Source organism: Myodes glareolus, chromosome 19, assembly GCF_982192425.1.
Source record: "Myodes glareolus chromosome 19, mMyoGla1.1, whole genome shotgun sequence".
Classification (NCBI taxonomy): domain Eukaryota; kingdom Metazoa; phylum Chordata; class Mammalia; order Rodentia; family Cricetidae; genus Myodes; species Myodes glareolus.
The window spans coordinates 42,456,507-42,479,886 of NC_142044.1; the positions used below are offsets into that span (position 1 = coordinate 42,456,507).

The 23,380-nt window shown below is 51.9% G+C and overlaps 1 protein-coding gene across 4 annotated transcripts; it reads left to right on the top strand.

Moving 5' to 3' along the window:
* Positions 1–15,424: 15,424 nt before the first annotated feature.
* Sstr3 (somatostatin receptor 3) lies at positions 15,425–23,380 on the top strand. 4 transcript variants are annotated; one of them, XM_085678358.2, is made up of 4 exons: positions 15,425–16,274; positions 16,476–16,639; positions 18,451–19,137; positions 19,922–23,380. In XM_085678358.2, exon 4 carries the CDS (start codon positions 19,961–19,963, stop codon positions 21,239–21,241), a length of 1,281 nt encoding a protein of 426 aa, XP_085534484.1. In that variant the 5' UTR covers positions 15,425–16,274; positions 16,476–16,639; positions 18,451–19,137; positions 19,922–19,960; the 3' UTR covers positions 21,242–23,380. The 4 variants fall into 4 exon arrangements, with proteins under 4 accessions (XP_085534484.1, XP_048310799.1, XP_048310800.1 ...); XM_048454842.3 differs by lacking the exon at positions 18,451–19,137 and having other exon boundaries at positions 15,426–16,274; XM_048454843.3 differs by lacking the exon at positions 18,451–19,137 and having other exon boundaries at positions 15,426–16,066.

The window sequence follows — 23,380 nt, forward strand, 5'->3', positions numbered from 1 at the left end:
TGACTCTTAGGACTTGATCGGCTGAGCTTCAAGTTCAGGCAAAGTTCTAAGGAACGGTTACTCTGATTGGGCCAGTTTGTCTTAGGCCCGCCTTCCATCAGCTGTCTGTAAGAGGGACGCTAAACTGTGATCACACCCGTGTTAGAAATTGGAGTAGAGGGCTGAGACGTGGTGGTGCACACCTTTAAGCCCAGCACTCAGGAGGCAGAGGCAGGTGGATCTCTGTGAGTTCGAGGCCAACCTGGTCTCAAGAGCTAGTTCCAGTAGAGGCTCCAAAGCTACAGAGAAACCCTGTCTCAAAAAAAAAAAAAATAGGAGTAGAGGTGACCCCCAGGAAGCTAGGGTGGGTGTGTTCTCAAGAAAAATAACCTTTCTAGAACTAGAGAACCATATGGTAAATATTCATCTCACCATTGTTAGGGACAGTTCCAGGGGCAGGCACTAAGAAAAACAAATTTTTTTTCTGTTGTTTTTGTTATAGTCTGGGTTGACCTCAGACTGGCTATCCTCCTACTTCAGCTTCCTCAGTGCTGGGATTATAAGGGTACACCTCCATGCCTGGATAATGTTGAAATTCTAGCTAGAGAGTTTAGGCTGCTATAGCAGTTGATGGGGTGCCCGTATCAGATACCCCAGGGCCTGACCCCCCTTGGGCATGACACTGTGTGAGATCCCAGCACACTTCCGCTGACCTGTCTGTGTCAGGGGCTGCCATAGATTTCGCAGACGGTCCCGCCCGCAGGGCCTGAGGCCTTAAGTGGCTGAGAGGAGACGGTTCACCCTGAAAGCCTGGAGGACCAGTTCCAGCCAAGGAGTGCCCAGTCTCTCCATGTTCTGTCTTCTAGAGTCCCAGCCCCACCCCCAGCTCCACAGCACCCCCCCTTTAAGAAACTCCACCTCCGGAAGGGCTAGGTACAGCAGGAGAAGCCACTGTTCTGAGCTCGGTTCATGTGAAGTCACTCTTTCAATGTTTTTCTCTGACACAGAAAGAAAGATTTCAAACCACACTTGCTGGGTGCTCTAACATGGTTGGGAGGACCTGCACCCCAGTCAGGCGGGCATGTTTAAGGCCTGGGTGCCCCCCTAGTTAGTCAGATTCCCAGGGTGCCTCTTTTAGCTCCCGGCTCCTTTCTGTGTCTGATACTGAGCTGAGCAAAGACTTCCATGATTTAAATCCATAGATCAAAATACAGACTAGTTCAAACTATGGCCCTGAGTAGTGAAACCCTTTCTCCCTGGAGACTGCATAAAAGCCGCACAGGGCTGTCACCCAGAGTCTTTGAGGGCGCTGTCACTCAGTCATCCACCCTCAGCCTTGGCAGACTGCTTCTTTCTGATCTCCGCTTTCGCTTTGCTCAGAATCAAGTCCCTGTTACTTCTGTAACCTGTGGAAGCCTTTTTTTCAGTTCTCTGAACACAAGACCAAGAACCTAGAAAACCCTGCCCACCAGAAACACTCCCCATGACCTTTCTTCTCCCTCTGTTGCTCATCTGCCCACCATCCTGGGCCCCGACCCTGTGCTCCTTAAATACTCTGTGCTGGGTTGCGATTCTTCAGTGGGTGTTCAGCTCCCCCCCCCCCGGGCTGCCCTGGGGCCCTTGCCTTTACATCAACGGTAATGATACAAAACACCACTGCACCTCTCCCCCACCCCCACATATAATCTCAGTCCTCCATCATGTCACATGGGGTGCTGCTAGTCACAGCAAAGGAAGAAACAGGCCGTAGAAAGCCTAGCAGTCAGTGCTCAGATGGAAAAAGCAGCCTGACCGCCACCCCCCGCCCCGCCCCCCTCCCCTCCACCATTCTGCTCTCCATGTTAGAGAATCTCAGCTTGAGGCAGGGCAGCAGTGTGCTTAGTATTAGACAGAACACTTGTTTTCATGGGCTGGAGAGACGGCTCAGCAATTAAGAGTGCTTGCTGCTCTTTCAGAAGACCCAAGTTTTGTTCCTAACTCCAGCTCCAGGGGGGATCTGATGTCCTCTTTTGGCTTCTGTGCGCACCTGCACCTATGTTCATTCAAACACACACACACACACACACACACACACACACACACACGTGCGCACACACGCACACATACACACACACCATTAAAAATAAACATTTAAAATAAATATACTTGTTTTCTCAGCCTTCAGGGCTCTGTGGTCACACTATTTCAGCTAGTCACACACAAGGAGAGCCAGTCAGAAAAGTTGCTTCTCTGGAGAGAAATGACAGGTCTGGTCTCCACTGCCCTCTGGGCCATCCCTCTCTGTGCTTGGAACTCTGATGGGATGTCTGGAGCAGCTACTGCCATTTTGTGAGCTTGAAGTCACAGCATAAACAGAAGTCAGCTGCTCAGAACGGGGGACTGGATAAGTTGAACCTGGCGCCAGAAAGCCTCAGTCAGCCTCGTTCTGGGGATGGAGGACGGAGGAACCACACGTTTGTTTTTGCCACAGTTGATGGGACTTTCTTCTGACCTTGGCTGTTGGCTGAGGCCATGGACCCTGAGCTCAGTGACTGAAACTCAGAGGCCTCTTGGACAGAAAATGGTGTGCCGTGTGCAGCGGAAGAGAGCATCTTTTGAAACAGGAAGAAGCGCTGGGTAAGGCTTGCTCCAACAACCTCTCAGAACACCCACTTACGTGGTGTGTGGCCTGGGAGGGGCCAGGGCTCAGCCTTCTCACCCAGGGCATCATGGTCGGGGTGCCAAGGCAAGAGCCTGCTGGACCGACCTCCTCTTCTGAAGCCCTCCCCCGACCCCAACACCTGGCTGCTTTCTGCTCCTTCTTCCAAAGCAGAAACCTTCTAGCCCCATCGTCTTACATCAGCTCTCACTGGTCAGGCCTGGATGACTGTCACCCCAGTGGCCCCTAATTCCAGCCCCTGATGGCACTGCCCCTCCTGCGCTGGGCCTTGTCACAAACAGTGAGCCACGCTAAGTGTCATCTATACCTGCTGCTTAAGAAATGTGTAAGACCCGTCATTCACTGGCACCCGAACTATCTAGTGGGCTGTCATGGAGTCCTGAGGGCATGTGGGCAGCACCATGTCCTCAGGAGCTCCTAGGTCAGCTAGGAGGGTCCCATGTCACCAGAGAGCGGGGAAGTGGCCCCTCTGTATGAGTGTCCCCTGTGCGCTCAGTCCCATATACCCTAACCGCATTGATACTCAGTGTCTGGACTCAGTCCTTCATCCTGAACTCTGACGTCATTCTTGATGTGTTCTGATCCCTCAGTTTTTCCTTTCACCATGTGCCAGACGTCTCCAAACCGACCCAAAATCTCCACCCCCTCCGCTGCAAATGTCCTCACCAGTCTTGCTCCCAGAAGCCTCCTGTCATGGTCAGTCATGCCACATAACAATTGAACCCCTGCGGGTGAGGGCTTCACTGTGTCCAGGTCCACCCCACGCGTTTCTTTTTAGACAGCAGAGCCCAATGCTGCTGGGCCATGCAGTCGAGTTTTTGAAAGCTGGAGCAGGGGTGGTTGCCAAGTGACCTTTCACTTGTTCATCCCTTATGCACGGTGTTCTTGTTTTCGAGTTGTGGATGTGACATCACTTCAGAGCCGCTAGGACGGTGGTTTCACAGTACAAACAAATTCAGCTCACTCTCAATCTACCTGTTCCCAAGACTGAAGTCCTTAGCTTTGTGAAATACCTTTATCCTTGCCGTGGAATGCACAGCAGAGATACATAACCCACTGGGAGAAAGATTTCTTTGGGCTCACAGTTTCAGGGCAGTTTAGTCTGGCACGGTGGGGAGGCACAGTGGAGAGGCTCAGTCAGCAGCAATGGGAATGTGTGGAGAACCATTTACGACATGGTGGACCACCGTGCAGATATGGGAATGTTGGTGTTTGGCCAGTTCTCTTCTTATTCCTCTCCCATTCAGATCCCAGCCCGTGGGATGGTACCCTCCCCCATTCAGACTGGGTTTTCCCGGACTGTTAATCCTTCAGAAAACCCTCATACATGTGCTCAGAGATGCACCGCAACCCCCATAGGTCAGTAGTTCTTAACCTTCCTGATTGTAGAGATTTGGAAGACAATGGTTCCCTCAGGCCCACAGGGAGTGGCACTATTAGGAGGTGTGGCCTTGTTGGAAAAGGTGTGGTCTTGTTGGAGGAAGCCCATCACCGTGGGAGGTGGGCTTGCAGGTCTCTTATGCTCAAGCTATGGCTACTGCGGCTCACAGTCTCCTTCTGCTGCCTAGGGATCAAGATGTAGAACTCTCAGCTCCTTCTCAGCACCCTGTCTGCCTACATGCTGCCATGCTTCCTGCCATGACTAAACCTCTGAGCTCTAAGCCAGCCCCAATGAAATGTCTTCCTTTATAAGAGTTGCCATGGTCATGGTGTCTCTTCACAGCAATAGAAACCCTAACTAAGACACTAACGCTGTGACCTTTTAATATAGCTCCTCATGCTGTGGTGACCCCCAACCATAAAATTTATTTCATTACTGCTTCCTAACTGTAATTCTGGTGCTGGTATGAATCATAATGTAAATATCTGTGCTTTCTGATGGTCTCAGGTGACCCTGTGAAAGGGTCGTTTGACCCTGTCACAACCCACAGGTTGAGAACAGCTGCTCTTACTGATTCCCATCCAGTCAGGCTGACAGCAAAGCAGAACCACCACAACACATGACCTCTGGTCTCGCCCGCAGGCTCTGCAGAAGCCTCCGGACTTTCCTTCCTCACAAAGCCCTCCACCAGGGCAGCTGCCTTTCCCACCCACTACTTCAGTCTTACAGCGTCCCAGTCACCGCTATTACAGGTTTTGAACCTGTAGAACTTGTTTCAGCCTGCAGGGTTTGAAGTAGCCTTCTCCCTGGAGTTCCAGGAGATAGATTGTTTTGCATCATTTCATACGCTCCATCCCTGCTCCCTCCCAGCAGGCCCCAGCTCTGCTCTTCACCATCCTCCCGCTCTGTAGCTCGCCCACCAGGATTTGGAGTGATAGGTGTCTCCCAGTTTCTCTGAAAGCAGATGCTTTTGTTTCTGTTTCTTCTGCCCTGATTCACTGCTGCCTTTCCACAGGGCCAGGGTATATGGACTTGAGGGTGTATGCACCGAGCTGGTGCGTACTGACCTCAGACCAGAGCTCTTTGTTTTATGCACAGAAGACTCTGAGGTATGGATCAAACCACAAGGGCAGGTGCATTCACATGTCTTTCTCTCTCTGACCTCCCAGCTCCTGGTGACCAAGGGCTGGGCCTCCATCCCTCTCTGTGTATCCAGGCTCAGCATAGCCAGGTGGAGGACATAGGAAATGAATAGAAGTCAGTATTACTCTTAGCCTAGTGACTCCTTTTGCCTTCCTCGGGGTCTTTCCAGGACATCTCCCAGCTCTGCCTCTCCCTCTGCAGGGCCCATTAAGTCCTTTCCTGACACACCATGAAACCTATTTAGAATCAGGTGAGGGTGGGAGGCAGAGATCAAAGAAGCAGTTAGCAAGGGCTCTCTGGACGCAGGTGCATACAGAGGCAAACGTGCTACTCTCCCTTACGGCTTCGGGGTGACTGGACTCATCCACTCTTCTCTCTCACATGTTAGCAGATGGGACAGTCAGGGGGTGCTCAGCTGGCTTGCTACACCCAAGATGGCTCACACAAATGGCTGCCCCTTCGTGGGTAGTGGGAAGGCTGCTTCAGTAGGTTATGGGCATGACTGGTTCTCTCTCTTACTCATTTAAGTATAATCTTTTATCAACTTTCTCATTTGCATAAATCATGTCATGCAGTGTGTCTAAGTGCCCAGCACTCACTAGGGCCTTAGTAGTAACACAGAGCAAGACAGCCTGGTCACTTCCAGCCTGGGGGAAGCACCCGGGCAAAGTTCTATTCATAAACAACCAGCAATAATGACTGAGGCAGGCAGAGGCAGGAGACTGGAGCTCAGAGGTGCTGGGGGCAGGGCTTTCCCAAGTTCTATGGGTGGGTGGGGGTCTGCTGGGGCTGAGACCGGAGAGAAGGAAGAGTACCTGCAGCAAGGAGCCAGGGTGAGTTGTCAGCACTGGGGTTGGGAGGTGTGGATTTGATTCCACTTAATAAAAAAAATGCCTGAGATACACAGTTTAAAGGAGATAAGATTCCTTTCCACCCGAGATTTCAGAGGCGTTGCGGGTGGTGGATTGATTCCTCCCTTTTAGACCCGCAGCAAGAATGGTACATCATGGAGGAGGGATATGGTAGAGGGCAGCTTGCTCATCTCAGCAGCCAGCAAAGCAAAGAGGTAAACAGTAAGGAGCCAGGACCAAGATAGACCCTTCTGAAACAAGGTCTCAGAGACCTTCTTCCTTCGATTGGGCCCCACCTTCCACTATTCTGCTCCCCAACAGTCCATCTGGAAGTAGACTCTCAATGGATTAAATCCGTGGTTAAGTCCGAGGCTCCATCATCTAATCATTTCCAGAAATGGCCACAGACACCCAGGGTGTTCTCTACTAACGTCCTAGGTGTCTCTCAAGTCAATCAAATTGACAATCAAGATTAACCTCTTCAATCCCACCGCGTGTCAGTTTGACACCCTAACACACTTCCCGAGGCCACACTTAACCTCCAAATGAAGACAGTCGCAAGACGATCATTGGACACAATGCAGCTGCCCTGTGGATACCCAGCACCACACCGAGGCTTTCTCCAAAAACCTCAATGGTTTCAACATTGATTAAAAGGTCAAACGGAGGCTGAAAGTCAAGGAAGATTTACAAAATCAAATAAATAAATAAATAAATCACACAGTAAAGACACTCACTCTTTCAGAGTGAACAGGAGACTAGAAAGAAGGTGTGAGGCCCAACACCTCACCTAACAGGGCGAACATCAAGTCCTGCAGATCCATGTTTTGCATCCAGGGCACACGGTGAGATAATGTGAGCTTGGACCCGAGCACTCTCGCTTTGCTGGCTATATTGCACACGGCCTCTCTGCTGACTTGGCTCTGCTCATGGCTGTGGGTTTCCTTGGCAGCTGTTCTACGCATCTGGCATCTCCAGCTCCCCATGGTCTCTACTGCACCTTCATTTTCTCCTCAGTTTCACACATTGCCCTCCCAGGGACTGACCCCGGCACTCTCCTCCTGGCTTCCTGGACTTTCCTTTGAAATCTGGCTGGATGCCTCCATGATTGTACAACTCTTCCAATCTGCATGCCTGTGAAACCAGTGTCATATGAATGGCACAGGTCTGCAATCATCTCAAGCAATAGCTGGTCCCTTATGGACCATGGCTGTGGCAGCCTCTGAGTGCCTGGGCAGATGTGCTTGGTGAAATGAATCCTGGGAAAATCTTTTAAATGAGTTCTTTTACAGCCTGGACTCTGCCAGTGGGTGAGGTCTGACCACTCTTGTGATGGTCTCAAGGCATTTTTTCCCCTTCTGCTCAGATAGAAGGTATTGGCTTCCTTCTTGTTGTTATTTTTAGTGTTTGTTTGAGGCAGGGTCCCACTGTGTGGCCCTGGTTGGGCTGGAACTCTCTTTGTAGACCAGGTTGGCCTCGAACTCCCAGAGATCCTCTGCTTGAACCTCCCAGTTCCTTTTAATGGTGTGAACCTCTTTAGCAATCTGTTCCTCACTTAGAGCCAACTTTAACCACTCCTATCTTGAGAAACCTGCAAATTTTTCCAAACCTTGGTCTCTAAATTCTTACCATCAGAATGGCTAGAAGCGGCTAGCTAATCTAAAGAGTGAAATGCCTTAAAATTTCCTCTGCCATCCTAATTAGTCCATCGCCTTTAAGCTTAGTCTAACAAAGTCTCAGACTTGGGAGAAGCAGGGACAGGTTCTTTGACGTAAGGAAACATAATGATGCATGGTCCAGTTCACAGTAGTGTTCCTGTTCCCATCTGAGCCTTCGTGGGCACTGGCTCTATCCACATCTGTCCTAGTTAGGGCTTCTATTGCTGTGATGAAACACCATGACCAAAAGCAACTTGGGGAGGAAAGGGTTATTCAGTCATAGTTCCATATGAAACTCTCATAGTTCATCATCAAAAGCAGTGAGGGCAGGAACTCAAGCAGGGCAGGAACCTGGAGGCAGAAATTGACGCGGAGGCCATGGGGCAATTTGGCTTACTGGCTTGCTCCTCAAGGCCTGCTCACCCTGATTTCTTACAGAACCAAGGGTCAGCAGCCCAGGAAAGGCACCACCCAGGTGCACTGGGTCCCTCTCCCAGCAGTCACTAAGATTTCCTACATCCGGTTCTTATTGAGGCATTTTTTTCTTAACTGAGGTTCCCTCCTTCCAGATAACTCTAGTGTGTGTCAAGTTGATATAAAACCACACAATGCTACTGACCTGTTGTGACACATAAACACATCACTGTTAGATCATAGCCCTTTTTAGTGTTCTTTCCCAAGATCACACATTAATATCAAGATTACAATATGTACATTTCGATATTTAAAAGTCCCATAGTCTTTAAAATTTTAAATACTTCAAAGTTCAGTCTCTTGGGGCTGGAGAGATGGCTCAGAGGCTAAGAGTACTGGCTGGCCGGGCGGTGGTGGCACACACCTTTAATCCCAGCACTTGGGAGGCAGAGTTAGGTGACTCTCTGTGAGCTCAATTGAGGCCAGCCTGGTCTACAGAGCGAGTTCCAGGACAGTCTCCAAAGTTACAGAGAAACCCTGTCTCGAAATACCACACACAAAAAAAGAGGTCCTGAGTTCAATTTCCAGCAACCCACATAGTGACTGACAACCATCTGTAATGAGTGTGTTGAGATCTGGTGCCCTCTTCTGGTGTGCAAGCATACATGCAGGTAGAACACTGTACACATAATAAATAAACCTTTTAAAAAGTTAAAAAATAATATTCAGTCTCTTTAAAATATACATTCTCTTTTATAATCCAAAGTCTTTTAAAATTCAAAATCTTTCAATTGTGGGCTCTTATAAAATCAAAAATAAATGAAGTACTTTCTTACTTCAAGAGGGAAGAACCGGCACGCAGTCCCAATCTGAACAAAGCGAAACCAAACTCCTGAAGTTTAAATAACTCAATGTCCAATTACCAGGGATTCACTCACAATCTTCTGGGCTCCTCCACGGGCCTTGGGTCACGTCTCTGACTCACCTGCCCTCTGCAGCCCCCACAGCTTGTCTTGAAGGCCCCATCTGACCGTGTTCTGCTGCGGCTTTTGGTGATCATCCTGCTGTACCTGTTCTCCCAGAAGGGTGGGGCTTCTTGCTGCAACTAGGCTGCACGTTCACCAGTAGCCTTTCCTGGACTCTTTTCAGGCATTCCAGGCCTGCCACAGAGAGCCAAGCCTCAGATGCCCCTCTTGATCCCCTCATGTCTTCAAAACCCGTACCATCTGGGTGACTCTTACACTACCAAGTTCGGCTGCCACCACAGGGTACAACCTTGGCCACTTCTGGAACACAGATCCGGTGCACTGACTCTCAGGAAACACTTCTAAGAGGATGTCGCCTCAATAATTCTGATCTCTTTTTAATCACAGCTGGTTCTTTAGCCCCAACAGGGCAGAGCCACAGATCCTTCACACAAATGGCCCAGCAGAGTCTGCTTTGCTCTGCACTTCACAAGTCAGGCCTTCATCGTCTGCGCCGCTCTCAACAAGCTTACCTTTGGGCCCCTACAGAATGGCTCACTGAGCTCTCAACCCTCAATGGATTTCTAGCCCAAAGCTCCAAAGTCCTCCCACAGTCCCACCCCAAACAACATGGTCATGTCTGTCAAGGCAACACTCCACTCCTGGTACCAATTAGGGTTCCTATTGCTCTGATAAACACCATGACCAAAGCAACTCGGGGAGGAAAGGGTCCATTCACTCACAGTTCTGCAGAATATCCTGATTGCATTCTGGTTCTCTGAGGTTCAACAGGAATGGCCCACTTAGCTCTTGCTTGCAGCATTCCAGGGCTCCATCAGCCCATATCTCCAAGTTTTTTTTTTTTTCCAATTCCTCCCACAAACCAGTTCTGAAGCCTTCAGGACCACACGGCCAAGAACTGTCAAAGCAGTCACCTCACTTCTCAGCACCAGCCTTTCTGTGTGACTTTTGTGGTAGCGACGGAACATCTGAAGTAAATAGCCTAGGGTCTGAACGCTAGATTGGGACTTATGGTTCCAGAGGTTTCAACCCATAATCAGCCGACTCCATTGCTTTTAGACACGTAGACATGGAGGAAAGGGCATGGTGGAGGGAGCTGGTGCCTCCTAACAGTCAGAGACAAAGAGGAACTAAGGGAAAAGGCCATACATAGAAACGCATGTGCTGTGGAGTGGAAACAGGTGCAGCACAGAAGTCAGAGCCCACCCAGAGGTGGCGTCCATGAGCCAGGCCTCAAATGCAACACCCATCCTGGCTGTCTGTGAATGCAACGCATTAAGTGTTCCAGGCAGGCACATTTTCCAGGGGCTACACTTCTAAGTAAGAGATCATCAGAGGGGAAGCCTGGACTCCAGAAGGCAGACAAACCTGGGGGAAAGCTGAAGCAGCCCAGTCTCTGATGAAGACACAGTCCCAGGGGTCAGCCCAGGGGACAGCCAGCACTGAGAAAAGCAACTTGGTGATCTCTAAGAAAATTCTCACTATAGCTGGACTCTGGGGCTTCTGCTGCATGGCCTTCAGGGCACTGTAGGGTCATGTGCAAATAATAAGCCCCTGAAAAGTAAGGTTTTGTTTTGTTTTGTTTTGTTTTGTTTTGTTTTGTTTTTTGTAAGCAAGTGAAAGAGTGAAGATTGCTGAGAGGGTGGGAAGCAAGAACGAGAGGAAGAAATCAAGATCTCTGTTGTGTAGGGAGCTGGAGAGGTGGCTCAACTGCAAAGAACAATGGTTGCTCTCCCAGAGGACTGGGGTTTAGTTACATACACACACACACACACACACACACACACACACACACACATACACACACACACACACACACACACACACACACACAGTGGCTAGCAACCATCTGGTGTTCTCTTCTGGCCCCATTTGGCATCAGGTACTCTCATAGTACACAGATATTTTCAGGCAAAAACTCAAACACATAAAGTACATTAAAAAAAAAAAAAAGAACTGAGCAGGGCAGTGGTGGCACAGGCCTTTAATCCCAGCACTCAGGAGTCAGAGACAGGCAGAGCTCTGTGAGTTCAAGGCCAGTCTGGTCTACAAAAGCTAATTCCAGGACAGGCCCCAAAACTATAGAGAAACCCTGTCTCAAAAGACAAACAAAACAAAACAAACAAACAAACAAACAAAAAACTCTGTTGTGTGGGATGACCCATACTTAGGAGTTCCAAACTTGGAAGGTTGAGGCAGGAGGATGCAATGTTAATCTGGGCTCCATACTAAAACCCTATCTCAAAAATTCAACGTGTGTGTTGGTGGGGGTGTTGGAGAAAGAATACAATGATGCTTAGGAAGTGTGGGTGTTTAAACATACTAAATGTCAGCTCCGCCTCTGAGACAGACTAGGGAGCGGTAAGGGGGCCACTGGAGGGCGGCTACATCTTGTCATTTAAAACCTTTTAGCACAACAGGATTCAGAAACATGCTTGCAGATAATGCTTGAAGAACGCAAGAACAAATTAGAAATGAAAAACAGTTGCATGACAGATGAAAAGGAGGCCCAGGGGAGGAAGCATGCCTCAGAGCAGGGGAGTAATGGGGAGCAGCCTGGGCAAAGGCCCCAGGGCCCTCATGAGGTTCAGTTATGCTAGCAACAAGAGGAGAAGTAAAATGGAGGAACAGGTCAGTAGAGGCAGGTTAGCACTAAACACGGAGGCAGGGACTTATTCAGTGAGTGACAGGTGACCATGAGGAGTCAGACTGTGACTCAGCATTTTCATAGATTCACTGTTCTTCCTGAGCAGGCTGATGTCACTCTGTTGTCTAAGGGTCTTTGACCATGAATGAAATGGGACAGATTAATGGGAGAAAGGCATGTGAGTTGTACTAATGTGTGCGCGGTGTAGGAGTGTCCCTCGTCTCACTTCTCCCACAGGCAACAAAGTTCAAGTTCATGCGTTCGTGGTCTGGGTAGAGAGTGTGGCAGCTGTGGCGTGGGAAGATGAGGGTTAAATAGAAGGTGAGCTTTGTAGACCCTCCCCTCCCCAGCTCTGCCTGGTAACAAGTCAGTTACCCTCCTCCTGGTGCTGGGAGGCGCCTCTCATGGCCTTCAGGCCCTGCTTTCAAAGGGAGAAGGGAAGGTCACGGTGTCCTTCTTGATTTTCAAGTACCTTTAGTTAAAAAAAAAAAAAAAAAAAAGAGTCAATGTGAAATAGCAGCCTTGGGGATGGGGGTGGGGGTGGCACTCTTAGAATCCCAGGAAGGATGGTGAAGAGGGGTGCTGGAGAGTCAGCCAGGTGAGAGAGGAGAGACAGATTGTGTGTGTGTGTGTGTGTGTGTGTGTGTGAGAGAGAGAGAGAGAGAGAGAGAGAGAGAGAGAGAGAGAGAACGAAAGAGAACAAGAGAGAGAGACAGACAGACACAGAGACAGAGACAGACTCTGGCCAACCGCGGTCAGATTCCCTGAAGCCGGGTGGTGCAGTGGCTTCTACTGGAGGAGAACACCAAAGTTCCAAGAGGGATTTTGCAGTCCTGTGGCTGGGGACAGAACTGGGACTGGAACCCCTCTGTCCAGTGTCACAGTCCTCAGGTCCCTCCCACGGAGGAGCTCAGAAGTCAGAAGTGACAGGTTCCCAGAATTGCTGCAGTCTTGGGGGATGGGCGCTGTGGCTCATCCTGTTATCTGCATAACCCTGTGACATAGGAGCTGGGGAGGAGTCTCAGGGATGGTCAGTCACACAGCCAGTAAGGACCCAGCAGCAGGTGACAAACCCAAAGACACCCTAGATGGGGACATTAGTGAAAAAGTGAAAATAGGGCCAGGAAGACATCTCACGTTTTAGAAGACGGGCCTGTTTTGGTAGCTAGGTATCTCCCTGGCCCCTTGGCCAGCTCCAGCCTAGGCACCATCAGGAAGGTGAGGGGAGGGTTTTCTCTGGCTCCCAGGGAGAAGAGCCTGGATCTGGGCTCCCTTGTCTGATGGAAGAGGCGCTATTACTGGCCATGGGAGCCCCCTAGTGTGAGGGTGGAGACACCACCATGGTTTTTGCCAAGGCCAAAATCACATGTGGGTGCCTGGTGCTGTCCTTTCTTTGGGAAAGTCAGCCAGGTAGCTTCTATACCCTGATAGCCCTGGGGATCAGGTCCAGCCTGGGGTCAGGGATTTGGGACTTGGAGTCGCAGGATTCCAGAACCTCAATCCAAGGCAGGACCATCCCTTTGGAATGTCTCTGGGTCCCCACAGTCCCCTGCTCCCAGAACTCTAGGCATTGACTTGTGTTTTCCCCTCTCTGGGATCAACAGGAGCCCCAGGTCACTTTTGCCAGCAGAAGTCTGCTAGAGAAGGGTTGACCCCACTCTGCTGTGTAGGATGCCTTTTACCCCCTCGTTCTTCCAGTGTATTCTCAGAAAACAAGTGTCCCTTGTCCCTCTGCTACTCACTATCCATTCATTCCCCCTCATTCACCCATGAACTTGAGTTCATCCATTATCCATTCATCATCATCATCCATTCATCCATCAATCCATCATCCATCCATCCATCCATCATCCATTCATGTATCCACCCATCATCTATCCATTCATGCATCCATCCATTCATCCATTCATCATCCATCCATCTGTCATCCATTCATGTATCCACCCATCATTTATCCATTCATGCATCCATGCAAGAATCCATACATCATCCATCCATCCATTCATCATTCATTCATGTATCCACCCGTCATCTATCCATTCATGGATCCATTCATTCATCTATTCATCATCCATCCATCCATCCAACCATCCATCATCCGTTCATGTATCCACCCATCATCTATCCATTCATGCATCCATCATCCATTCATGTATTCACCATCATCTATCCATTCATACATTCATGCATGCATGCATCCATTCATTCGTGTGTCCATACATGCGTTCATCTTCCATCCTCTTTCACTAGTCATGGGATGAATACCTATTGTGTGCCAGGCTGGTGCCAGCCCAGGGCCACCTTGGGGACCTGGATAGAACTGTCCCTTGGGGAAACTGACAGTCCAGTAGAGAAAACATTCACGCCCCATCCTCAGGTAAGACAACATGAAGATCACGGTTATGAGGACAGAGTCTGGAAGTCTGGGGAATGAGACTCCCTGTCCTGGGTGAGAACTGTCAACCTAAAGACCATTTTTTCCCCACTCATGGGGATGGGGTAAAATCAGTATTTCAGCTGCAGGTACAGCCTGTGTGAAGACCCGGAGGCTTCTGACTGGCCTCCTGCTCCTACCTTTGCCATGGATGTGGCTTAGGGCAGCAGATAAAGAAGTGTGGAAATGTCAATCAAGGCACAGCCCCTCTCTTCCATTCTCAGAAGCTCCTGGCTCATCCAGTTTGAGAGGACCATCTCCCAAGCTGACCATAAGTTCCCCAAGGTTTGGCTGTGACTGCCCTGCCTAGATCCTTGCTTGGTGAGATGCCAGCTTCTCACCCACCCTCATGGTTCCTAGCTCTGTCTCTGCCCCATTTCCTTTTGGTCCCAGCCAAGGTTGGGAAGTTGGATTTAGCCTTTAGTGATGGGGTGTAGACTGTCTGCCTAGGGCTAACCTCTTCCCTCCCGTTCCTAGAGACTGGAACAAGACTGGAGGCAACAGTGTCTGAGGATGAATGAATGAATAAATGAATGAATAGGTTGATAAGCTCAGAGCTCCGGGAGCCAAAAGGAAGTTGTAGTTAGCAGGCAATAGGGGGAGTAGGCTGTGGGTGACTGCACTGAAGAGCCACGGGGAACTGTGAGCGGAGAAAGACAGCTTCTTCGGGAGGCTCACCCTGGACTCTGAGGACATATCCAGAGCTGCCCAGAACCTGTGTCCACTTTAGAGCAGCAGTGACCACAGATTGCCACCATTTACTGCTTGGGTCTGTCCACTTCACCAATCGAGAACAAATGGCTTAGGCAGATGAACAAGCTGAAGCTGGGGACCACCACCTTTATGCTCCGACAGAGTCAAATATCCCCCTCCCAGGGAGCTCATTAATTGATATGTGTATTGTCGATATGAACAATTGTCTTCAAGTGCACTTGTTATATTTCAAATTGTATCAGTTCAAAGAGCGGGGATTTGTTTCCTCGCTGTGTATCTTTGACTTTTGACTCTTGGTTCTCAAAGCCCAAAACACCTTCTTCCTACTCCATCTCTCTGCTCCTCTGTCCAGATCCAACTGACCCCAGGCTCGCAGCCCCTAGCTGCCTTCTCCTGGACCTGTCCCGCTGCCCTTGGGATTCCCAACAGGAGAGCTGTGAGCTTGGAGCCTGCATCTCAGTGCCCATCCTGCCTTCTCCCTCTTCATCCTGCTGCACAGCCCCCTCCCTCACAGAGTGTATCCTGGGGATCTGGGGCTGTCCTGCCTCTGGCAGGCAGCTCCCCCTCTCTGCTGCTCCCCTCTTTTTTCCAAGTCCCTGCGGGAGCCAAGGCCAGCGTGGGTGGCTGAAATCTCCTCGGTAACGGGATCTGCCTCTCCCTCTGCCGGCCTCCGCCCTTAACCTGCTGCCCCTCTCAGTCTGGCACCTACTGTCCGGCCCTCAGCCCCTCCTCCCGGCCCCTCCTGCACCCTCCTGCTCCCCCCTCTGCTGGCTCTCCATGTCACCATCTGTGGCACAATCCTTCTCTGTCACTGTCCCTACCACCCCCTCTTTCTCCTTCCTCCTGCCTCCCTCTGTCCCTGCCGTTTTCTGCATCTCTCCCTGCTCCTCCATCCGTCCATTCTCTTCTCTCCTCTGTTCTCCTCTGTCCCTTCTCCTTGCCGAGCATCTCTCCTTACTCCCCCTCATTCTGCCTTTCCACCCACACACTGTCTCCTCTCCCTCTCCTCCCTCTCTCCACCTCCGACCCACCCCCTCTTTCCTTATTTTCTATTGGCTTCTTATGTCCCCTGCTCTCTCCACATTCCTGTCACCTTGGGAAGTGACTCCTGCCACCCCCGACTGGGTGCTCTCAGAAGACCCCATTCTGTGTCCTGCACCCTCCACGAGTCCTGGAGATGGGGGATGACGGACAAACGAGGTGAAGGTGGGAAGTCAGGGCTGGGGACCAGATGGGAGAGGCAATGTGGGCTGACGTGGCCGCTGAGGGCCTAGAAAGGGCCCGAGTCCACGAGCGCTGGAGGAGTGGGCACCGTGTGGGACACCAGCTGCTTGTCTGCTAGTGGTGCCTGGCTGCAGAATGTTACCCAGCCTGGCGACGACAAAGGGAGCTCTTGCCCTGTGGGCAGGTAAGGAGGCTGAGCTCACAGGGATCTTGGAGGGTGGGATACCTAAGCCCTTTCTCTGACCAGGTTGAATTTAGGGCTGAGACTAGGGCTAGCAGAGAGTGGAGAGTTCTAGGAAGCACTGAGGGAGGCTTTTGGTGAACTCTGTGTAGGCTGTAAGGTAGGAAGGGTTATTAATCCTAGCATCTTGTGCCGTCATTCCAGAACCTTGAAGCCTCCATACAGCAGAATGTCAGAACTGGACCAAACCAGATGCACACTGCTGTCCAGTCTCCTGGGTCTTCGCGGTGGCACTTGTGAGCTCCCCTTCATGCTGAGAGCGGAGCATCTGACACGCCCCTTTCACCCTTGCAGCACCCTGGGATTGGGTAAGCACAACTCCATTGTGGTAGGAGGAGACTAGAAAGAGAAGGAAATGACTTGTCCAAGGTCACATAGCAGTTTTCCCAACAGAGGACAGGTCCCAGATCAGGGCCTTAGAGACTGCTCCCAGGAGCCAGGCCCTGGGCCTAGGGTGTATGTCAGTCAGTCACTGCTGACTAACAAAACCCCAACTTCTTTGGAGGAAAGTCCAGGGGTGCAAAGGACAGATGATGACAGAGCCAGGGGTCCTCAGTCTGCATTGACTTTTGACAAACTCTAAGCTGGAGGCCTTTAAGGAAACCCAGCATGGTACAGGAGAACGACAGACTTGGAATCCGATTTCTCACTCACCAGTTTGGTAACCTTGCGGAAGTCACTTAACCTCTCTGAGCCTCAGATTCCTCCTTCATCTCTCCTTTCTGGGCCCTGCTAGGGTCTCATGATGTGAGTTTGAAGTCTCAGCCCAGGGACATCTTGCACTTTTGAGTTCTACTTTCGAGCATGCTTGTTCCTGTTAGTACTAACCGAGCTCTGGGTGCTAGGCTAAGTGCTCAGGGAAAGCACTCTGCAGGGGGTGGGAGTTGGATGAGAGGCAAAGAGCAACTGGAGTGTCTTACATGCCTGAGGGGGCAGCCGCAGTTGCTGTGGGGCTTGGGAACAATACTCACCCTCTCTGTGGGTCTCTCCTCTCCTGAACAGTCCCCTGAGGAGATTCCACCCCCAGCTTTCAGGCAAGCTTGTGCCAAAGATAAACCAGACAGAGAGGCAAAGTACCTCCCTCCCTTCCAAGGAAGAATTAGATCAGGCATAGGATCCCAGATCCTTGAAGAAAAGACGGCACCGAAATTGCAGGTCTGTCTTCCCGGGTGAAAAGATGTGATTTCTGTGTTCTGGCACCTGCCTGGCCTGTCAACTTTGACAGTAAGGAGGGTGTCTTGGAGGGAGGCCAGGGTACCAGGAGGGATGCTCCACCCCCAAGTCTGGGGAGGGTTTGGCTGGGTAGCTAGGTTCTTGTGTGTGTGTGTGTGTGTGTGTGTGTGTGTTGCGTGTTATGTGCGCATGTGCTTCGGCAGGTTCATAAATGTTCCTGTGTGAGGCTGGAGGGGCCATCCTTGGAGCACACCCTGGGCTTCCCCGAGGGCATCTGTGCCGGAAACCTGGAAATGAGGTTTGCTTGGCTCTCAGCTCTTCGCTGTGCCTGGCACTCTCTTTTCTCCTGCAGTCCTGAGTGTCTTTGATTGGCCACCCTGTGGGAAAGCTAGAGAGAGGCACTGCGCAAATCCAGTGGGCAGGGTGGCGGGGTGACGTAGGGCGCCCCATCTCCACCCTGGGAGCAGAAATGTAAGGTCCTAGAACCCACAGTTCCCGGCCTAGGATGGTTTGACTCCAGCTGTCTGGAGTTGCGACATTCTCTGATTAAAAGTCACGAGGCCTGAAAACCTGACTCTGAGATCCATGGCTGTGTTCCAAGAATTTAAATTCCCATCTCCAGGCTCCTATGGGTCTGAGGCTTTGGGCTCATGGCCCCGAGTTCAAGAGCACAGACACCAGCCAGGCAAGTTCTGCCTAGGCCGGCAGGATAGTGAGGCCAGCACGGTACTGAGGTAGGAGACTATTGCTGGCCTGGCCTCAGTCTGCCAGCCTGTATAATCGGATACATGTCATAGGTCTTATACATGCTCCTTTCTAGCTATGGCCAGAGTCTTAGGACTTTCCTTAGCTCCTGGCCAGTTGGTGAGGGCAGCAGGTATGCTTTGTGTTCGGGCACCGGGGTTGTGCCACTTCTGAGACTCCAACTTTTCCTGAATCCATCTAGGGTCAGAGTTCAGCAAGGAAGAGCCAGCTCTGTGAAGACACTACAGGATCCCACAGCTTAGTGCCCAGATTCACCAGACCCAGCTCAAGAAAAGTGAGGGTACAGCAGGTTGAGAACCACGTGGGGGCTCCCTGAGCCTGCTGGAAGCCAATCTGGAGTGTAGCAGGGAAGAGCCTTGGCACTCTGCCAGGGGTCTTTTACCATCCTTGGCATCAACAGCCTGGCACTTAGAGCTGTTGCATATGCTCCCTACTCAGGAGCATGCTGGGAGCTAGGTGCTTCCCCTTCACAGGAACCTCCTTCTTTTGGAGTCTCATCAGGATGCCCAAAACACTCTCAGCTTCCAGTGGAGGGTCTGGACCCAGAGTGGGTCAACACAGCATGGAGAAGGGAAGCTTCTTAGTTTAGAGACTTCCACTTAATGTCACTCTGCAGCATGGAGGAAGAAGCACTCAGGATCCAAGCTCCAAGGGAGTTGCTAGGGGCAGGCAGAAAGGTTCAACGGCTGGAGAGAGATGGGCGGTCAGGCCAACGGAGGGACTGCTCTACCTTTTACCAAGAGTTCTGGAAGCAGCAGCCAGGCCCAGTCCCCACGCTGCAGCCCACTCCTTCACAAGACTGCCCACTCTAGCTCCTCTGACTCATTCGATGCCTCATTCACTGGTGCAGGAGATGATGGAATGAGAGGTGGGTGACAGTGGAAATGGTCCAGGGTCGGATGAATCCCAGTGATGCAGGAGATGATGGAGTGAGAGGTGGGGGGGACAGTGGAAATGGTCCAGGGTTGGATGAATCCCAGTGATGCAGGAGTTGATGGAGTGAGAGGTGGGGGACAGTGGAAATGGTCCAGGGTCGGATGAATCCCAGTGATGTAGGAGATTTGAGTCCAGCAGGGGAGCCCAGCAGAATCCCCAAGGTCCAGGCACAGAGACAGTATAGAAGGACCTCACCAAGTGCCAGTTGATGCCTCCTCCTGCCCAGCCCAGTACCCACAACCCTGCAGCTGGGGGATGTAGTGTCCAGATGCCTTGCAGACTTCACATCACCAGTTTGTCTGGGAGGAAAAGGGGTACAGGCACCCACTCTCACGTTCACAGTCATCCCCCCAGGTAGGACTTTAGGTAGGGACCCCATGTGATGGCCAGAGTTATGGAGGTGCTGAGGGCTCTGACTCCCAGGAGAGGAGACACCATCTGCTCATTGCAATCCTGTCTGGAATTAGGAACTGAGGAAAGTTCTGGGCTCTGCTAGAAAAGACAATCCTATGCCAACTTTCATCTAGAGTTTGGAGAACTTGTCTCATCTGAGAAATTGGAACAGCATCCCTCACGTTACTGGGCTTTGCAGTGTACAAGATGCTCATCAAGTGCTGAGCGGGCACATAGTAGGTCTCCATGTTCTAGGTAGCGGTGGTGGAGTGGCACAAAGGAAGTGTTCTCAGCACAATTACGTTGTGTTCTTCCTCCTGTAGGCCAGGACTAGTTGATTGCTGACCAGCCTCTCCGCGGCCATGGCCACCGCAGCCTATCCTTCATCGGTGCCCATAACCTTGGACCCTGGGAACACATCCTCTGCCTGGCCACTGGCCACTACTCTGGGTAATGCATCTGCTGGCGCTAGCCTGGCAGGTCTGGCTGTCAGTGGCATCTTGATCTCTCTGGTGTACCTAGTGGTGTGCGTGGTGGGCCTGCTGGGAAACTCCCTGGTGATCTACGTAGTACTGCGACACACAGCCAGTCCGTCAGTGACCAGCGTCTATATCCTCAACCTGGCGCTGGCTGATGAGCTCTTCATGTTAGGGCTACCCTTCCTGGCTGCTCAGAACGCCCTGTCCTATTGGCCCTTTGGCTCTCTCATGTGCCGTCTGGTCATGGCCGTGGACGGCATCAACCAGTTCACCAGCATCTTCTGCCTCACCGTCATGAGCGTGGACCGCTACCTGGCCGTGGTGCATCCCACACGCTCAGCCCGCTGGCGCACAGCACCTGTGGCTCGCACAGTCAGTGCGGCTGTCTGGGTGGCCTCAGCCGTGGTGGTGTTGCCTGTGGTCGTCTTCTCAGGAGTGCCCCGGGGCATGAGCACGTGCCACATGCAGTGGCCAGAGCCAGCAGCTGCTTGGCGAGCGGCGTTCATCATCTACACAGCCGCCCTGGGCTTCTTCGGGCCCCTGCTGGTCATCTGCTTATGCTACCTGCTCATTGTGGTGAAGGTGCGGTCGACCACACGGCGTGTGCGGGCACCATCCTGCCAGTGGGTACAGGCACCTTCGTGCCAGCGGCGGCGGCGTTCTGAGCGCAGGGTCACACGCATGGTGGTGGCCGTGGTGGCGCTCTTTGTCCTCTGTTGGATGCCCTTCTACCTGCTCAACATCATTAATGTGGTGTGCCCGCTGCCCGAGGAGCCCGCCTTCTTTGGGCTCTACTTTCTGGTGGTGGCACTGCCCTACGCCAACAGCTGTGCCAACCCCATCCTCTATGGCTTCCTCTCCTACCGCTTCAAGCAGGGCTTCCGCAGGGTCCTGCTGAGACCGTCCCGACGCATACGGAGTCAGGAGCCAGGGTCTGGCCCTCCAGAGAAGACTGAGGAGGAGGAGGATGAAGAGGAGGAAGAGAGAAGAGAAGAGGAGGAGCGGAGGGCTGCGAGGAGGAAGGAGACGAATGGAAAAAGGAGTCAGACTGCACAGCCTGGCACCAGTGGGCAGGAGCCCAGCACAGGGGCTGCCAAGGAGCAGCAGTTTCTACCCCGGGAGGCCACAGTTGGGGACAAGTCTAGCACCCTGAGCCACCTATAAGGACTTCAAAGGACCAGCAGGGCCCAAGAAGGACAGAGGCTGTGCCTGGCCCAAGGACATGAGTACCAGCCTCTTGCAGTGGTCTGAGCAAGCTGAGGTGACTTCATTTGCGCGGGTCTTCCGGCTGTCTTTGGACTGCTGAGGACGCCGGGTCCAGTGATGGAATGTTCAGAGGCCTGGGTTCTGCCCCACTGTTCTAGGACTTGCTGTGTGTCCTTTAGCAGGTCATTTGCCCTCTCTGGGCCTTGCTTCCTAATTTTGACTCAGGGATGGGCATGATGAGGCCTGGATGGACCCTGTCATAAGAGGGGTCTGGAGGGTGTCGTTACTAGGGTGACTCTCCCAAGCCCAAGTTAAAATGATGTGAGCAGGTTGACCAAGAAACAAGGTATCTTTTGTGGGAGGGGGTCAGTCTGTATCTTGACCCTTAGGGAGATAGAGCAGGGCTTGAGGAATCTGGGATGCGGATAAGCTGGGGTTTGACTGAAACCCAAAGGAGTGTAAGATGGTAGGACAGATGTGCTTAGGACCCAGGTCAGCCCTTCCCATGCTGCTGTGTGGCCTTGGCCACTCTCTTCCTGCCTAGGCTTCTACCTCGCCTGCTGGACAGCCCAATGTCCTCCAGGTCCTCACCCCAGTGTCTCAGTGCTGGGCCTCCTGTGCTCCTGGGTGTGAGAGGAAAGGTTTTTAGAAGACAGATGAGCCAGGCGGTGGTGGCACACACCTTTAATCCCAGCACTCGGGAGGCAGAGGCAGGTGGATCTCTGTGAGTCTGAGGCCAGCCTGGTCTACAAGAGCTAGTTCCAGGACAGGTTCCAAAGCTACAGAGAAACCCTATCTTGAAAAACCAAAAAAAAAAAAAAAAAAAAAGTAGTAGAAGAAGAAGACAGATGAATCCAAGCTTCAGGGTTTCTCACTGCTTGGTTCCCTCTAGGGCCTGCATCTGACTGATGCTTCTAATTTTGTATTCCTTTTCTGGGGGAGGGACCACACTCGGCATAGGCTCAGGCCACCCACAGTCTGACTCACCCTATTTAGGTCAGGTACCTGGTCCCCAGGGCAGAGACTATGTGGCAGCCTGAGGGGAAGAGACATAGGAAGAGGGTGGTCAAGATGAAGGAAGCTGAGACAGTAGGAAGGGGAGGGAGAGAGGAGAGGAGAGAGGAGGGACCAGAACTGGGCTGTGATCTTGAGCAGGCTTCGTCCCTTGCAGCCCTGGTGTTAGGAAGCCTGCAGCAAGGGGCCCCTGGAGGGTCTGTGGTGCTGGTGAGAGGGGCACAGGCCACGGTGTTGATCTTGGGAGTGGGCGAGGCTCCTCAGGACACCATGGAGGGGTGGTAAGCCCCTGGCGGGGTCAGACCTCCCTATCCTCTGTGCTCCCAGGGTTCCCGATGATGACAAGAGGCTAAAGGGCTGTCACTGGGAGTAACCACTGTCCCAGGCTGACCCAGGACCCCACCCTCACCCTCAGAGAAATGATCCTTTTGGTCCCAACAAAGCTGGCCCTGGAGAGATTGGAGTTTCTGCCTAACCCCCCGCCCTACTCTGTAAAGGTAGGGTCCTCAGGGAGCTCACAAATCCAGAAGCTGAGAAACCTCGATCTTCTATTCACCTTAAGTCGCGTGGCCTGGCCTTCCTTCTCTGGGCCTCACAGTCCTCACCACGGTGTGAATGTGGTTCCCCAGCCCACCAGTCTGCTGGAATCCAGGAGGAAACTGAGCCACGCTGGGTAAGCCATTGCTCACCGCTATGGGCCTGACTACGGGATACAAAGTACAGGTACCCTCAGCTGAGGCTCAGCCCACATCCTGCCCCTTCTGTGAGTGGTCTCTGTGTCAGCGACCAGGGTGAAGCTATTCATGAGAACTGAGTTGTAGAAGGTCAAAGGTCAAGGGTCAGAGAGAATGCAGGCTACCCCAGGAGGAGGAAGTTTGCAAACCTGGGCCAGTAAGGAACCTAAGGCCCAGTCTGGGGTTCCTCTGAGGAGGAGCTAGGGTGGGAAGCAAGCAGTCCAACCTTCCAGGAAGAAGTAGGGGAGCTGCATCTTGCAAAGGGAGCTGGATGGCCAACTCGGAAATCCTCTGCTGCTTCTGACCCTAGCTCCTGTCAATAAAGATAATGATTGAGTTATTTCCACTA

What these genes read in the sequence shown, in the direction of transcription:
- Sstr3 (XM_085678358.2), top strand. Translation starts at nt 19,961, where the DNA reads ATGGCCACCGCAGCCTATCCTTCATCGGTGCCCATAACCTTGGACCCT.